General features: G+C 34.9%; 1 protein-coding gene across 1 annotated transcript in view; it reads right to left on the bottom strand.

Annotated features, from left to right (window-relative positions):
- The window catches only part of MCPH1 (microcephalin 1), a 120,801-nt gene that overhangs the window by 75,984 nt on the left and 25,342 nt on the right, over nucleotides 1-19,475 (bottom strand). Inside the window, exons 10-12 of the mRNA XM_030447578.1 lie at nucleotides 13,406-13,443; nucleotides 10,284-10,446; nucleotides 3,060-3,137 (exon numbers count right to left, since the gene is read on the bottom strand). Of these exons, the coding sequence (XP_030303438.1) occupies nucleotides 3,060-3,137; nucleotides 10,284-10,446; nucleotides 13,406-13,443 (279 nt within the window). The remainder of the gene's footprint in view (nucleotides 1-3,059; nucleotides 3,138-10,283; nucleotides 10,447-13,405; nucleotides 13,444-19,475) is intronic.

Raw genomic sequence — 19,475 nt, forward strand, 5'->3', positions numbered from 1 at the left:
TAAATCCAATACTCCTTAGAATTTTGCACTGTACACTGCAGTATTTCTTCATAAATCACATAAAATAATTTTGTGCAGATTTTTCTGCAAATTAATTTTAGGTTTTATTCTGATTCTGATGAAGTCTTTGCCTTCAATTAATAATGTTATAAATTTTTAATTTCCACAGTTGACAAGAATGTATGCAAAAATAAAAGAAGCCCCAGACTCAACATTTCTGGAGGCTTACTCAGTAAAAGGTATTTTATCTTAAAAAAGTAAATGATTTTGAGAAAGATGGAAGGAAACATCATTTCATATTGATAGTCATAAAAGCTGCTACCAGAACACTCCACCACTCACACCACCACCATTCTTCACTGAAAATGTGTCAGCATTAGCAAGTAGTAGCAGAAGTAAAAATTATTTCCAGTATTACTTCATGATGTGATTTTAATTTTAAGGTTTAAAATTTACATTTTAAATTACCATTTATTGCCTTAGAAGTTGCATTAATGAATCTGAATGTATTTAACATTCAAATTCAAGTATTTTGTCATTTCTCATAGCAAATCTGAATGGATAAACATATCCCAGACTAAAAAACAAATACTTCACAAAATTGCTTTCACGGTTTTCTAGGAAATGTCTCTTAGAGCAGGTCTAGCAGAGGGCCACCAAGCTACTAAAGGAGCTATACGTAGCAACAAGCACACCAAAAGAGGCCAAGAGAGCTGGCCTTTTTCAGCCTGGAGAAGACGAAAAGGAGACCACCAGATTGCTGCCTACAACTGCCTGATTGAGGACATAAAGAAGACAGAGACAGACCCTTCCTGGAGGTTCACCACTATGGGACAAGAGACAGCAAACACGTTGGGATTGGGAAATTGGATTTTCTTTTTAATTTTTTTACTTATTATCACAAGGGTGGACTGGGCAAGTCCCTTGAAGTACAGCATTGAACTAGGCAGCCTTCAGAGGTTCCTTCTAATCTAAAATAATTTACAGTGCTATGAAATTTAATAGAAACACTTGAGTCTAAATTATTGTATTTCCTACTTCACTGCGTTTAATCAGACAGCTAAAGAAATTACCCCCAATACTTGAGGTAGTAAGCATATCCAGCCTAATAATCTAAAAACAAAGCAGCTTCTTAAAAATAGTAATCTGGCACGGTATGAAAACTCAACCTGGCACAGGAAAATAGTGCTAACTTCTGGTTGACATTAACCTTCATTGTTTTAGTAAGAAAACACTGTCAGGAGTAATTACTGCATGGCTAGTTTTGATGTGCTGTCTCTATAAAGTTTTCATTAAAAGTCTTTACAAAGTGTAAGGATTTTTGATGACTATTCTGGGAAAGTCGTCAAAGATGCTGATGTACACATTGAACGGATCAATTGTTTAATGAGACTTTTTTTTTAATGGGGTAATTTATCAACACGAATGTAAAATTTTACAGTTAATATGTTTTCAAATTACATCTTCTCTGAATGAGATTGCATGGTTTATATGGCAAAAAATAAAAGAAGAGGACATCTTGGAAGGAATGCAGTAATAGGAAAAAGAAGGCTGCAACAGCTGCTTTTGACTTGGTACAATTAAAAACAACAGCAAAATAACCCTTTTTTTCCATGTGATGAAATGGTATATGCAACTAGAATGCCCTTGTAAATACTTCTCTATATACTTCTTAGGAACCAGGAAAAAATAACAAGAAAAGGAGGGGAATATAAACACCATGCACGGTGAAAAATAATCCTATCTTTAAAAATAAGGTATCCGTTACAGTTAAGAAACCAGAATGACTCAAGAAGGGAATGACCTCGAACACTGAGTTTGTTCCTTTGGAAACAGAAGCATTCAGGTTCTCAGCACAACAATAATCTCCCTCAATTTTATCTTCTCACCATCTCTCAAACCCTCCTCCTGCTTTAGGAATAAAACCTGTAAACAAAATCTAAACCACCCCAGCTGTACCCACTTCCAAATAATGCTATGTAAGTTGTTACCAATAGCATACTTGGTTATAAAACAAGATAGTCTTGAGAAAAAAAACACCAACAAGCTTAATCTGAAGTACTATGTTCTATTTAATGTATTTTTATTTATTTTATTTAATTTTCACTAAATTTTCTTTCATTAACTTTTACCATTCTTAATGTATTTGCTATATTAAAAAAGTCTACTTTCTAAATTGCTTCAGACTTTGAGAAGCATATGACTTAAGAAATAAAGTCTTAATCTTGAACATGTAAATTTACATAAATTATAGATTTAGGAAGAATGTTAAAGGTAAGTTCTTAACAGTTAACGAAATTACAGTAAAAATAAATTTTAAACCCCAGTAAATGTTCTTTCTTCAAAGCCAGCATGAAATTTTGAGAAACAAGGAATGAATGATAGTACATTTAACTAGCTGCTACAGAATAACAGAAATAGTGGAATCTTTTTTTTTTTTTTTTTTGGCAAAACTATTGACTAGTAACCTCCTAGAATTCTACTTGGTTTAAAACCAAAAAGAAGTTACTGTTTAATCTATTACAACACACGCAGTGCAGAAACACTTGGGACTGCACAGATACACCATACCCCCACTAGCTCACACTTCAGTACTTGAGAATGATCATTAAAGGCAGCAGAAATGCTTCATTTTACTTCCTTTGTAGTTTTAGAAGCCTGCAGTGATTTTCCATTGAAGAAGTAATTTCTGGACTGAAAATACTGAGTCTGTGACATGAATAATCTTTCTGTTAGGTGATAACGTGCCTCTCCAGTTTATAAGCACAGATAGAAATAAATGGCACAAATAAATGAAATTGTTTTCATTGTTAAATAAGAAGCTAGTTGATTCAGATGTTAGTTGGTGAATCAATCGTTTGCATTTCCGTGCATGCCAAACTTTTCGCACACACTTCAAAAAGTAGCAGCTGAAGGAGAAAACTCCTTGCAGTGTTTTCTTGAAAAAAAAATTATTTTTTTTCTGGTATATTTTCTTGTTCACGAAACCTATTTAGGCAGCCAATAATTTCCAGATAAACAAAAGAAAGTTCACAAGCTTAAAGAGCCACTAAACTTACGGGAGCTGCAGGGAAGCTGGATGAAAGCTCGTATGGTTCCTCTGAAACCCAGTGGCCCAATTCCAAAGACCACAGAACCTAAAATAAATTAAGTGGAAAGCAGAACTTTTAGAATTTCTAAAACAGCAAAGTCTTTGAATGTGTAACTAGAAGTAACAGTGCAGTTGCTGTATTTGGTTGGATTTCATTTACCCAAACCAAATGATTCACTGAAAAGATCAAGCAACCTACAAGATCTTATATCTGAAACATACCATTAAAAAAACAAAGCCCCATTTCTATGCATAGCTACATTAAATTTTAAAAATATTAGAAAAGTCAGCTTTTTGCATCACAATACATACAATTAAAAGTTTTGAAAAGCAGAGTCATACTGTTTCAGTTCTGTTCTCTGTAAATCACTGGATTTCATGAAGTTCCTGCTGGGCCATTTCTCTAGCCCGTCAAGGTCTCTCTGAATGGGACCACTGTCTAATAGTTAGGGTTGGAAGGGACCTTAAAGATCATCTGGACCCAACCCTCCTGACATGGGCTGGGACACATACCAATCAAACAGGTTGCTTAGACCTCATCCAACCTGGCCTTGAATACTGCCAAGGATGGGGCTTCCACTGCTTCTGTGGGCCACTTGTTCCAGCATCTTAGCACCCCTGAGATCTAATCTAAATCTCCCCATGTCAAATTTTGAACCATTGCCGCCTCTTCTCTGGCTACGTGCCCGTGCAAAAAGTTCTACCCCATCTAGCACAAGAAACACTCATGGTTTTGTAACATCTGCAAACTTGCTGAGGATGAACTCTTCATCATTCAGTTCACAAATGAAGATGTTAAACAGTCTTACTACTGACTGGAATTATGCAATTATTCTATACAATGCACAGGACATATATAAAACAGTCTGCAAAGAGGAAAAGCTGAATTTCATTCTCTTTGGTATCCTCCTCTGACAGCGTCACATTCTAGAGCATAAAAAAAGTTTGCTAACAATGCAGAATACAGACACTCCAGAAAATACATGATCATTTCTCTTTAGCTCATATCTGAAATGCTGGATGAATATGATCCTTGTAGACTAGTGATTCTAACACCCTGGGCTACTTTGAGTCTTCTGTTCCCAACAGGGTCATCACAAAATGATTAACAGAAAACAAAAGAAAACAAAAACCCTACCTGAAATGGTCATATTTTCAGTTTCTGAAATACACTATTTTAAATCTTATTTATTTTTATTTAGCTCCCCAAACTGCTCCGTCTAGTATTTTTTCCTGAGTTTTTTTTGTAAATGATTCTTCAAAACCATTTGGCATTATAAATTGCAGCTGGTAGCCCATACTATTAAAAGCCTCACAAAGAATGCCCATCAAGTGGTAAAAGTGTCATCTTAATGGGGAAACTAAAAAGACTGAAGTTCCTTCCAAGGCCTTGCCCTTAATTTACTTAGAGAGTGTTTTCCTACTAATTTCTAGCTAGTATAAATACTGAAGCACACTCTTATGGATGAGGAGCTAATTTTCCTCATTAGCTTCATCATTGTGAGCTGAGCCACAAATTCTGAGGTAAAAAGCTGGTAAGTTCTTTGCCAAGATTGTCCACTGTCACATGATTTAAGAGCTTTCTCCTTTTACAGATATTTTGAGTTTCGCAGAATCCTTCCAGTAGCTGCCATTTGGCACATCCTAAATACAACTCAAAAAAAGTGCTGGTACCCACTAATGAGACACAGCACAATTCATACATAAAACCTTAAAAACCTCAGCACCTCCTCAGTACCCTGCTGTTCTACAGCTACAGGTCGTATTCAGTGAGCAAGAAGTGTATACATATACCAAAAATAGCACATACGGAATTTACTAGGAAGTAAATTCCTATGTTTAGGAGAATTCTACCTCTGGCATTCACAATTTTCCTAAATAGTTCTCTAGGCATTTAAAAAAATCATTTCTACTGCTGGAACAGCCACACACCATTAACCATGCACCATTTTCACCCTAGGACAAATTATTCCCATGCCTGATTCACAGTTAACTGAAATAATCTCTATTCTTTTATTCTTTTGAAAGACGCCAGATATATCCATATATTAGTAATGGGTTTTTTTTTAAACTATAAAACTTTACCTCATAAAATGAGGTAAATGACAGTGCAATGGCATGCTCCCCTTAGACAAAAAATGTCAGAATGGATATAAACATAATGAAGTGTTCCTTTACAATGTTACAGCTCACTAGCTAAACAAGATTCTAAGCTGGGCAGACAGATTGTAAACTAGTAATGTAAATCTTACAAAAAGCCTAATTTTATGTGTGAAAACAGCTTCCTATAAAGAGCTCTTTTGCTCTAAAACTCTTGCTATAAGAAGTCCATTACAAACTGAATTTAGAAACTAATTTTGTCATCAAAACCATTATAGTTTTTAGTCCCAAATAGCTTATGCTTAATGATTTTCTTGGGAACCAGCAACCCTGCCTGTGACTAGCTACAAGAGACCGTGCTTTGTGTGAGGTGGCAAGTGGCATTTTACTTGTGAGGAGAGGTATCAAATTTTGCAGGATATTGGAAGTAAACAGTGATTTTTTTATTGACAGTGAAAAGCTGCACATCTACAAACTTCTTGTGGAACTTTATTACCAAAATCCAAATAATAGATGTTTACTTTTAGAAAATGCACAACCAAATACGTGAAAACACAACAGCTGTACAAAAAGAGAAAATATTTTCTAGTCATTATATCATACCAGACCTATAAATAAGAGTTAAAGCCCATTGATAAATAACTTCTAAAAACTCAGAACATAATAATGCAGTGCTACGTTTATCCTGCCCCTATACTCAGCGCTGGTGAGGCCACACCTCGAGTACTGTGTCCAGTTCTGGGCCCCTCAGTTTAGGAAGGATATCGAGGTCCTGGAGCGGGTCCAAAGGAGGGCAACCAGGCTGGTGAAGGGACTCGAGCACAGACCCTATGAGGAGAGGCTGAGGGAGCTGGGGCTGTTCAGCCTGGAGAAGAGGAGGCTCAGGGGAGACCTCATTACTCTGTACAACTACCTGAAAGGAGGGTGTAACTGGGTGGGGGTTGGGCTCTTTTCCCAGACGACTTTCAACAAGACAAGAGGGCATGGTCTTAAGTTGTGCCAGGGGAAATTTAGGTTAGATATTAGAAAGAATTTCTTTACCGAGAGAGTGATCAAGCATTGGAATGGGCTGCCCAGGGAAGTAGTGGATTCTCCGTCCCTGGAGATATTTAAAAAGAGACTGGATGTGGCACTCAGTGCCATAGTCTAGCAACCGCAACGGTGGTTCAAGGGTTGGACTCGATGATCTCAGAGGTCCCTTCCAACCCAGCCAATTCTATGATTCTATGATTCTAAGAAAAATATAATAATTTCTTAAAAACATACAGTTAAGATGGCAATTTAGGATTTTAAGCGATAAATTTTAAGGTGGTACCTGTGTATATTTTTTACGGTTACTTTTTACAATGTGAATATTGAAATCTGGTATCTTTATACTTATAGCTGTAAATATTTATTACAAATAAAAGAAACTGGTTAATCTAAGCCATTTCTTATTTAATCATGATATAAATCAACTTTCACTGAACCAAGAAAATTGTAACTTCTAATACAATTCTTAAAGACATGTTGCATGGAAAAAAAAGTTCTTTGTAAATAATCTTGAGCAGAAACAGATGTACCATGCTGTATAATGTGTACACCATGTCCTTATAGTACCAAAATTATATTTGTACCAAGAACAACTGACAAACAACACAAACAGATTAAAACATAACCCCGGATGATTAGCTATGAGTAAGTAATCCCATTTCATTTTCCAGGCCAATTTTTGAGTAACAACCTCTATCAATCCTTGTAGTATTTACAGAATTTTGTTTAAAAATTAATTTTGTTTATCTTAAGAAAAGATGGATTAATGCTTGTCTATCATGATTTTTGGAACTGGATACAAAAGCATCATATTTACTTAACGAGATAAAAAGCAAGCTAGATACAGAGTTCATGAACAGGTCCTGCAGTAAATCATTTGATCACCAGTCACTAAAACATCCAGTTTCCATGAACACAAAGGCAAGAGCTCTTCGTTACAAGTCATTGAAAGTTTGCTTCTGACTTTGGCACAAATTTTCAACTAGTATATTTTCATACCATCAAGAGAAAAATGGTTGAAATTCATGTGAGGCAAAAATACGTTACGATTTTCAATATTATTTTTGAGTAAACTACATTTTCTTGTTAAATCAGTACTATCTTCATATTCAACAGTTCCTTAGAATGTGGAAAAGAACGAAGAAAATCTGAAATAATGCAGAATATAAAAGCAATTCTTTTGAGAAGAAAGAGGAATCTAGAAGTTTTCCAATGTGCAGTCACAAAAAATTATGGAAATGTAATGATAAAGCAATGAAGTATGGATGAACCATGCATGCTGGATGTAGGAATATCAGAAGATAGGAAAATACAGATAACACTGAGATAATAAAAATGCAGCAAATTCTAGTAGAATGCAGACTTTCTGGTCATGAAGGATGCAAGAAAGAATAAAATAAGGAGGGAAGAGGAGAGAGGGAAAATATAGCTTTTATCTGGACGTTTTACACCCTTAAAGAACGTTTTCCTTTGCCTTTGGATTCTAGCATCAAGTTTATCAATCTTCAGCTATTTCATCCTCAAGTATGAACTGTTTCATCTAGATCAGTAGCAAGCAACTTGTATGTCATGGAACTCCAGGTGTCACTCAAGTGTCCTCCACGTTATATAGCTATAAGGTACAAAGTTTTAATTTGCATATACATATCAGTTATGTTCTTTTGTTCATACTATATAGAAAAAAATTATGTCAAACACCAGGTTCTCAAGGATCAGCTTCTTAGAACATTGAGAAACATCTTCTAAAACACAACCATCACTGCTCAAGATTATTGCCTTATTTAAAAGACACTTCTGATTTCTCCAGACTGATTATTTAAATTATCCAGTTTGAATTATTTTGCCAAAGAAAGCACTTATTCTATGACTGGCTACAGTATAGAAAGGCATGTAAAGAATTCAGTATTGTAGCATTAATAAAAGGAAAAGATTATTTTGCTTAAATGAAATTCTTCTGACTAATTTTCTACATAATTCCTCATAATGGTTAAATAAGTCTTTAGCTTTCTCTAGTTAAAGTAGTCAGTTAATGAATTTGGGTAAAAACATAGCAAAATTATGAGTGACACAATTAGAAATAAGACAGTAATGGTTTTACGTTATAAATTACATAGATTTAACTAGATTAAAACCTTTATTTTTTAAGAAAGTTCAAAGCAATATTTTCTGCAAGTGAAGTAAATTACTCAGTTACTTGAGGGACTAGACATTCATGGAGAAAGTTTTACCCAGTCTCAGTGAAAGATTTAGGGACAGTTCTAAGAAAATGAAAAATAGCAGTATTTACAGAGAAGCAGATAGTATTATGATTGAACAAACTTGTAGTTTGGGGAATTGAATTCTAAAGTTTTTCTCTAGTTCCTTCTCATGTGGCTCTCTAACATTAGAAATTTTCCTAAAAGTTCAATAAAAAGAGTGAAGACAGCTTCAGCATTTGATCTAGTCCTACTTAAAGGAGCAAACTCATTCTTGGAGCAATTCCATTTAACTTGTTGGTATATTTTATGAGATCTACAGGTGATCCTGTGTTGAGTCTAAAAGGTAGACTCTAAGACAGCAGGAGAAAATCTGGCATTGCCAGTAGTCACTCCTGGTCTATGAATAGCATGTGTTGTTTTCACCATGGATTGATTCATAGAGGCACAGTGGACAAAATAGACAGTGAAATTCCAGAAGAGCAATTCCCAGAATACTGATTATCCAAACACTGCCTTTATGTACACAGATAAGAAACTATTTTAGTGGATTTTTGTCATAGTTATCTTCACTTTTAGCTATTTTAATGCTAACCTTTAGCTATAGTGATGATATGAAACTTTTTCTCAGAGAAATATACAGCTTTCATGTTTAACTACCCTGTTACAAGAAAGTAACTTATAGCAAATATGCTATTACTTGTTTACAACTCTGTAACAGTTATATCTATCGTGGGATAGATATTTCAATGTATTCCACTCACAGATGCATTGAATTATACAATAGCTGAACTGCCTGATAAAATATGTTCCCTCTTAATGCAGCCAAGGATGCTATTGGTCCTTTTTACCACAAAGGCATATTACTGGATCTTTAAGGTGCAAAGCCCTTTATTCCAAGGGCTATTCAAGAAGTGCTAACTACAAAGTATGCCACAAAAGCTTCTTCAGATAACTATGTCCACAGTGAGAGTGATGTCCTATGGTGTGGAAAATCTCTTTGAACAGCTTAGGGAAGCTTTCCCAGCTGAGTCCTCTCCCAACTTCTTGTGTCTACTTGCTGCAGAGGGATGAGTGAAAAACAGAGAATACCTTCATGCTGTATAAGCACTGTTGAATAATACCTAAAACACTGGTGGGTTATCACCACTGTTTGGTTGCCAGATGAAAACACAGCACCCTACAGACTACAATGAAGAAAATTAACTCCAGACCCAGTACAGCAATTCACGATTGTCTTGTCTTTCCCACAAGAGTCTGGTAACTTTATGTGGTAGTCCACAAGAAATGTTGAGCATATACAGTGATTATTTGATCTGTATATCTTGGAACCATTTCTGTAACTAGTAAAGTTTGAAAGCTACTCACCCATAAATAGTTCACTTATTTTTTTTCCCTGTTTACTATACAGCAAAATATGTAATAATTCTTCTTCATTTTTACCAATGCTGTACACAATTCATGTTTTGGAACACAGTAGGAATATACTAAATCAGTACATAAAAAATACAATCTGATTATTGTGACTTGTCTAACGTTAAGGAGAAATTATTTGTTTAGCCCATGCAAAAATAATGTCTGCAACATGAGTTTCTCATCCATGAGATAGGACTTCAGGCATTTAAAAAATACCTACTAAGGCAAAACACTGGACTATGGTTAGATACAGTATTGAAAGACTAAGCCCTGGGAACAGAGCTTCACACAGACAATGTCCTCTAATTGAGCTAACGTGGGGTAAGCCTCAATATCTGAGCACTGCACCACTGAACACAGCATGGACACAAACATATAATGGTTGGTATTTCAGCTATAAAAGAATATGTTTAATTTATTCTGTAGTAAAATTCAAAAGTATTTCTTACCCATTCATAAGAAACAATCCAACACCCACGAGCAATTCCCAGCATAACATTCAAGGTACGACGAGGACTCCCTGTAACTACATGACTTGTTGTTTCACACACATCATCTGAGAACAAAAAATCTCCAAGTTTATTCACCACTTGAATGACTGTACTTTGTTTCCTAAAAACAAAGGAAGATAAAATAGAATATTGAATGCATATACAGAATTCTAAAATCACATATACACACAACACAAATTAACTCAAACTCACCTAATTTCTTTCCTTGCTAATTTCTTACACTTTTCTCATTAAGCCTCTACCCATTTGCTAACCCTAAATTCATTAGCCCTCCCACAGATTCAAAACAGACCCTTATTTGTCATTGCACAATCATAGCACATACTTGCACATCAAAGCTCTCTTGTACCCTACATCTATCTTGTCTGCTTAAATAGAAGCTCTTGAGTAAGGAACTATCTAACATATTGTTTGTGTTAAATGCCTAGTAAATGCCTCATTCTTGGTTGCTTTTATAGTATTATCAAAATGTATTAAAAGGAAATGTAATCATTTAGACACAGCACTATTAAGAGGTTTTCATTAGGAAGCACCAGTTTTCCAGCATCTGAATAAAATGCTGTCTAAATTCAGAGAGAATTTCTAAAATTCTGGACTACAATCTACACTTCCAAGCCAATGTTTCAATTAAAAATTCACTTATCCTTAAATATAATCAAAATTAAATATAAAATCCTGAATGGCCACCTGTAACTGAAATTCATAGAATCATAGAATCAGCTAGGTTGGAAAGAACTCTGAGATCATGAAGGTCAACCCTTGATCCACTATCACTATGGTTACCAGACCATGGCACTGAGTGCCACATCCGGTCTCCTTAAAAACGTCTACAAAGGTTCTCTACAAAGTTACACATGAAACACCAGATAAAAAAAGTGAGATCTTTGTATTACTAGAGAAAAGATATTGCATAAAAAAGCCATAAGAATAACACTGTTCTTATTAATGATTATTATTATAAGTTATTATTACAAATGATTGTTCAAGATCTGGGCACACTCAGAACATCTCAGTATGGGGCTCTGGGGTTCTTTCATTCTCACATACATACACCACAGAAAGTAACTCTCTTAAAGTTTCCCACATTCCCCAGCTTAAGCAGACATTACTTAGAAGAACCTAAAACCTGCAAAAAATTATTCACAGCATGCAACAATCTATTTTTTTAGGAGTTTTCAAACAGATGACAGCAAACACTCAAGTCTAAAGATGATATTGTATGTGGACGCTTAAAAAAACCCCAAAACCCCACTGATTTAGCTGCCTCACTTCAGAAACTGGTTACTGTGAATTCTGGCCTTGGCTATATTGCCTTGAATCTTATTGTACCATTTACTATTCCTTTTTCATTTGATGAGGCTTTAACTTGACACAGCCATCAAGGAAATGTTTTTGCAACTTTGCAACCCAGAGAGGTTCACCCTTACTAAGCCCTGTGCTCAGGAGATGAATTTCCATGCTCTACCTGAAGCTTTTCATCTTCCTTGTGTCTACACAAAGTAGTAAACAATGAGAGGCCAAGTCCTCTTGTCCAAGAATTTAATTGAATAAATCTTATAAATTACACTGAAAACTCACTAATTTGTACTTCAGTCAGCTGCAAAGCTGTTGGATGCAAATTTAAAGCAAAGTTTCACTGAATTTGTGATTCAGAAAAATAGTTGCCAGCAGTGAATCAGTAAGCAGCACATAATATAATCTCAAAACCATAAAAACACTTCACCCTTGATCTTCACATTTAATGAACCACTTTTGAGGCTGTAGCTGCTGGGTAAAAAAATTGGCTTTTGGCCATTGCTTTGTACACTTTGGAGTACTGTTCTTCATCTTTTTCAGAAGCAGTCCCCTATTTCTTCACCCATTTCCAGGCTGATGAATGCCTACAACTGTAGACAATCAAAAGCACAATCTTGATAAAGAGGTCTTGAAGAAAAGCAATTCTTGCCACCAGATATTTTCATTTAATGAAATTGTAATTGGCTAGTGGGGAAAATCAACATAAAAGAAATAATGTATTTATGACTTCTTTCAACAAAATGACTTTCCCCCAGCCTTGCCAGGGTTTGTTCTCCTCTTTAAGGCAGATCACAGCCTCTGTTTTCCACTATTCTTATCTGCACTGTAGCTGTTATCTCTGCCTCCCCCAGAGTGATCCTGTATTGCATGACTTGCAAAGTGCATTTTACAGTCCGGGTGTTACTAGCTTCCAGTCACATTAAATACAAGAATTAATTCAGTTTTATCTTTCTGATTTATAGTAGTATACCTGTTAATAGCTATTGACAACCACTCATAAAGAGCTTCTGAAAGGATAACCAGTAAATACCATTTCTTAGTACTTACATCTGTGTAACTGTCAAGATTTAATTACTTCAAACCTGAAACAGCTTTGTGGGCAGTAAAAATAGCTTGAGTAGTGAATAATAATTCAAGGAACTGTAAGCAAGTGTAGTATAAAATATGGAATTGTGTTTTTCTTGGATGTTCTTTATGCTTCAAGACTTTTAAGAGAATGATAAGAGCATGCCAGAAAATTATTAATTCTTCTCCAAAATATGCAGTGGCAGCTGCTTCTAATGTTTTGAAACTAAGTGGCTAAAAAGCCTTCAACTGATATTTCCTCAGCAACTATTTACATGAAAGAAAACATTTTGAACTGATGTTTCAGAGTATGAATTTTTAAATAGAAATAATTAAAATGTATGGGGGGAAAGCTAAGTCTTTGGCTGAAAGTCTGAACTAGTTACTACATAAAATTTCTTTTTATGCTTCCTTCAGAAAAATTCTAAATGGTTAAGATTTTAGTTTCATTGCTTTGAAGCCGTTTTGAGCTGACCTGTGGAACAACTGCTTCAGTCTGCACCATAGCAACACAAACATACATATTATTTTAAACAGCAACGACATGTACATATATGTACATGTATCTAGCTAGAATACAAAATGAAATAAAGTATTTTGCCATACAGCCCACATATAAACTTAATTTTGCATAGGCATAAATAGATGGTGAGCTAACTAAGAGTCAAAATAATACTTACTCAGTAAGTAATACTTACTCAGAAGACATACTTGTCATAACTAGTGTCCTTGTTGGCTAGAGATGTGAAAGAAACAAGAAAACATTAAAAAACCTGAAAATTTTCCCCCTTTAAAATAAAACTTAATTAGAAATTGTTCTATTCAAAGGTCTTATAAAGGTCTAAAGGTCTAAACTGCCTTATAATTACAGTATATCCTGGTGAAAAGGCTGTATTAACACATTATTTAAAAACAGTAAGCTCTGAGGACAAGAAAGGAAGGAAACCCCTTCATCATATCTGATATCAAAGCATCGAATATAGCAGAAGACAAGAATATAAGTTTTCATTAGGAAAAACAAAAAGCAAAGGAATTCTATTATGGAATGTCATAGAAAAAGGGATATTATTTGTCTTTTGCCTCTGCCTTATGAAACAAAAAGTTTACCTTCAACAAAGAAAATCAGTATATAAAATTATTCCAGTTTCTTCCAAAAGAAAAGCAGAAGCTGGCTAAGATGCTGCAGAAACGAGATTTTCTTATTGTAAAGTATAATTTTAGTAGTTTTATTTTACTTCTATAGTGTAGTTTTTATTTTCTAGGCACAACTTCAGTATATTAAGTCCAGGTTTTTCATTCTTAAATCTTGTCTAGTAAATAAAAGTTGTCCAAATACTATACCACACAAGGTATGCTCGAAGAGTACAGCAATCCTTCAGCCAGCAATTCTGAGACACCTTAAAAATAACCCCTCCTTCACCTGCAATATCTTCCATGGATTATGTGTAAAATAGGAGTGCTTTTCACACACATCTTTAAATATGCTTTTTAAGAATCAGTATTCAACAACTCTATGATTTCTAATTCTATGAATTCAGAAGAAGAAGAAATATCCTTTGGTCATCAGCAATGAAAGGCCCTGGCACTCACATAGGTAGGACAGGACATAAACTTGCACTATTAGAGAAGTAAATGAACATCAAAAAATATGTTTAAGAGTTTTTAAAAATCTTAGCTAAGAATTACTTGTAGCTATATGAATAAGTACTTATACATAAACATTTTAAGTTTGTAGAAAAAGATTGACTTTTATATTATTTCAAACAACTCCTTCTGATTTTCAAAATCAATCTATTATTTTAAAATTATTTCTCTACATAAGTACTGCTCCATAATAAATAATTATTCCCATTTTTGCCTCCCTAATATATTACCACAACCCAAAGCAGTAAGCTCTCAATGTCTCTGCTAAAATTCAGTTTCCTTTGAGTAAAATATTAAGTTGAGACCACAAAAATATTTTGAGTTGGATTACAGATGGTAGCACAGGCAAAAAAGACTTGAGGGTGACTCATTTTACCAGTAATGACTGAAAGAACAGAAGAGAGAACATATTCTGATGCAACTCCACCCATCCCTTCTTATCAGTACAGAACTATTCTCCTTGAAGTGTTCAAGCAATTTGTCACATTTAAGAATGCAGTTCCTTGGAATTATCTGTGTAGACTACTAGTGTTCACCATGACTGATCATTATATTAACAATCTTTGCATAAATAAATAAACAAAACCACAGTCCAGATGCCATTGACAAGCTAGATACTAAAGCTAACATCAGTAGTAGTCTTTTCAACATACACAAGGTAATTTAATTCTGTGGCTGGGTAAATATGAAAAAACATAAACCTCAGATAATGTTTAAGTCTTCAGAAGCAACATAAATGCAGCATATTCAAGAATTTTTTAAATTCACAATAAGGATGTACTCAGACATTACATAAGCTACACATTACTTCATAACTGAAAATACATATAATGAGAACATTTAAAACCAATGGGTAATAGAATAAAACTTCAAACACGGGAAGTATGAAAGTTTTATATTGAAATCTTTATATGAATGAAATTCTATGCAACACTTTTGGAAATTTAGATTTTTAAATTCTAAGTTATTGCTAGCAATACTTTCTGATGATGCCTAAACCTAATGCTAGCCTGACACTTGGAGAGAAGACAACATGAACTTATCTGTAATAAAAATTCTTGTATTTTTAGCCCAAAGTCTTTCTACTGATTACTTTCAACTCCAAATATTCAACCAAATTTAATTGCTATTGGAAGTACCAAGAACTTCAAAGCTTCAATTCCACATTTATGTTTTGTATGCAGAGTCTGAGCAAAAATAGTAAAATTGCAACAATATATATAAAATATATCATTAATATTTAATACTAATTATATTAATGTTATTAAGTAATATGAACTCAAAATTTGAGTACATACACTGAAAAAACACCTAGTAAGATGCTGAGTAAAGGTTCTCACGGCTTAAGGGCATAAGTTGGGCCACGTGATTAAAATTGGACATGGGGCCACATTATGCAATAGTGAGGATGTACCTCATTCTGTCTAAATACATACTGCTGGATTTGTACAAACTCCTGAATGTTAAGTGATCCTGGGATGTGTCAGCCTGGCAAGGCCCCCCCCAAAAAAAACAACAAACAAACAAACAAAAAAACCCAAAACCCAAAAAGCAGGATTTTACTCTTCTATGTCCAATATTTGTGAATATTGGAAAACCTCACCTATGTCAAAAACTGTCTGCTTCAACATTGTTCTTCAGGTGTTCTTCAGGATCTGAAGCAAAATCTCACTGTCATCACAATCTCATTGGCTAAAAGTCTGGAGTTACATCCAGACAAAACTGCACCAGCTTCTTGGGGCCTTTGTACAGTACCACCTCCAAAGCCAGATCCTGATGTGCCTGTTCAGAATGTGCAGAAAAATACCTTTCCTCACAACTTCTCATCAATGTAATGTCATGGAAGTATTACTAATCCAACGACTACTTTTGCCAAACTTGGGTTAAAAAAAAACATTACTATAAACTAAGGCCAGAGCAGCTTGAGATCCTACAGCTGCTTCTTCAGCTTCAGAGCAGAGATGTTTGTTAATCAGTTCCTTAATACTTTATCTGTAAGGAAGAGAAAATACTGGATCCACAGGAACTGGGAGACCTGTAGCCTGGCCTGATATGACCTCAGCTTTTGAATTGAAGCTTTTGTGCTACACACCATGCAAGATGGTTCAGTGAGTGTTCTGGACAAGTTTTCTGTCAGTGTGCTTCAAAGTGATTTAAAGTCTCAAGAATGCGGAAGAATGCATACAAAAGGTAGAAACTGGAATAAATTAGATTTCTTCCAAAGTATTACTTCATTTTCATTGAGAACTGCATATTTTTGAAGTTTGAGGTAATTTGCTATGCAGACATTTTGGTTTATTGCCTCAGTAAGCCAGGCAGTTTTCTTTAATTACAGTAACTAAGCAGAAAACTTAGCCAAACTATGTTTTAATTTTCAGTTGTACAATTTTCAAGTTAATTGCTTCCCCCCCTTTGCTATGCAATTTTTCTTGTATGCTCTTTGTGTCTGTTTTATTTTCTATGCTGCTTTTGTTGCAAAAACTTTTTTTGAGTTAGCATTTTCTTTTCTAACCAGCAAAAGACATCTGGTGATCATCATTATGAGTTCTAATGAGCAGGATTATTATTAATAAAACACTGCAAAGGTGGCATTAAGTTAAAAGGTCCTTTTATTTATCATCAATCTCTGAATTCTCAAGAGCCCATATTTATACTCAGAACACACTTCTTTATGAATTAATTTTTATGTCTAGAATACAGGCTGTTACAAATGACCTGCATGAGCTCTCCTTTATACATTTCTTAGGAGCAAAATTACATTATGTGTTTCTTTGGAGTCTGCCAAAACCAAGATTTTTCTAAATCTTCTCGAATATGTAGCATGCATTGCAGTAGCTCAAAGGATATATTAGCTGTAAATCTTCACAGTACTCAAAGGACAAGGTGATGCTTCCTTTATGCTCACTGAACTACACCACAAAAGAGGCACCCAACCTCAAGATGTGTTCTTTCTCTCTCCTAAGTCTGAGCAGGTGTTTCTTGGAGCTGAAGGACAACAGAAGCCCTGCTTTGTACAACCTGCTTTCCAAGGAAAAAAAGTGAACTCCAAGTGTGCTTCTTTAGAATGCAATGAGTTGCTCCTCACCAGTGGCAAATAAATTAAAATGTGACCACAAAATACATCTTTCCAGGCCAGTACTCAGGAATAAAGTGCAGTCATCCAAAGAATTCACTTGATGGGAATAGTTTTACATTTGTGACTGGTTTAATTCAAGCCTAAGTATGCATCATTTTGCCTTGGGGTCATGAAGCCAGGCCTCAGGTATTTTGCAAGAAAGGATTTCAACCAATAAATAACACTTCTGAATGATACATTAGTTAGTCCAAATGCTCCTCTTATGCTTTAAATTTGACTGAAATTCCAAAAGAAAAAGCTTCAGTGTACTTTCAGACATTTGCTATGACAAAGTAAAAAAAGACCTTTCACCTTCAGGACTCCACAAGATATTTACCCTATGTGGCTTAGCCAATATAGCAGAAATAAAGGACTTTTCTGGGGGCTAGAGGGAGGCAGGGGAAAGTAGTGCATGGTTGTACAAATCAAATTGAAGATTTGTACAACCTGTACAATCTGTTCTGTACTCTTCCAGTCTTTTTTTTTCTCTGGCTACTGTAGTCCATCAGATGATCTTTAGAGCTGTATTTCAAAAGTAACACTCTTCAGTCCTACTAGCACGTAAGCCAAAAACCAAAGTGACTTATAGCATGGGAATATTCAAGAATCAGGTTAACTTCACTGTGCTTTTATCTAGGAAGTCTGTAATGAGGATCCAAAACTTTAAGGCTGTTTTTAGAAACAATCTGTAAATTGTGCTAGATTAATTAATGCTATTCAAGTAATTGTGGCTCATTGCTGAAAATAATTAGTAATTGTAATGAATGATTACTATTTAGTAGTTTTAAACAGCAATTACTCAAAGCTGTTATTTACTTTCTGTCTGGCCTTTCTCCTCTTATCAGTCCTTTGATACTGATATTTTTGCAGTTTCCTCTGGCTGCAAACTCAATTTAGATTGTAATTTCCTGACCAAATATAGTACCTCTGCTTTGGTCCTAGAAAGATGTGAAAAATATATTCATTCTAACTAAATCAATACTACCATGGGAAAAGAAGAAAAAAAAAAAAACAACCAAAAACCAGGATATAAGAAGACAGAAAAATGAGATGACTTAACAGGTGCCTGGGCATCAGCTTTCCTTCACTGCCAAAGATGAGAAAAAAAATCACAAATCTTTTAACCACAGATATAGGAACCCCTAAAACTTCTGTTGTCAAGATTAAGGATAATGTATAGCTTCAAACTCTTCAGACTAGAGGTGTCACAGTTTACAACTTACTGACAGTTACAGTTTTCAACATACAACCATAACAGCAAATATACTAAAAAATAAATAAAACCAAACATGTGGAATACAAAACTGTAGCAGGGACAGCTTTCACGGCATTCTGCAACTCCAGAGGACAGGTTTATCTGGCTGGGATCATTAGCAAAACTAGAAAACAACTTTTTCTGATAGGACAGACAAAGAATAAGGGGAGAGAAGATTCTCCTTCCCACCCCTAGACCACATAATGTGAAAACTGAGGAGATGGAGAGGGAGAGACAGACAACATGAGAGAAGAGAATCTCCAAGAGTGGGAAGGAGAAAGCAACTTTACATTTTAGATTCTAACAGAGGATGAAAGATTGGGTGCATGAAAGACACTCCCTCAAACCAAAAATGTCATAAAACAAGACAAAGAGGAACATGGGCTATCGTGGGGCAACACAATGCTACGGAGAAAAGTCTTAAGTGCAAGAAGAAACATATTAAAGGCATAAATTAATTCTGTTATTAGCACCAAATAATGCCCAAATGATGTGTGAGGAAGTCAGGAACAGTTAATCTTTTCCTGCTGAAATTTTAAGCAACATGAACTTCTCCCTGCCACCCCCCCAGCTTCACCATGTTACCAAAATAGTTTGTACACTTCTGTGAATAAGTTGTGATGTAGGAGTGAATCTGCTTCATCTGTCCAGACATTAAACACTGTGTATGTTTTCAGAATGATTCAATGAAGTGAATAATTTCTTTGGACATTTGACTTATGACCAACTAAAAGCACTTGGTAAAGCTTCACCT

The sequence above is a fragment of the Calypte anna genome, chromosome 3 (assembly GCF_003957555.1).
Source record: "Calypte anna isolate BGI_N300 chromosome 3, bCalAnn1_v1.p, whole genome shotgun sequence".
Classification (NCBI taxonomy): Eukaryota; Metazoa; Chordata; class Aves; order Apodiformes; family Trochilidae; genus Calypte; species Calypte anna.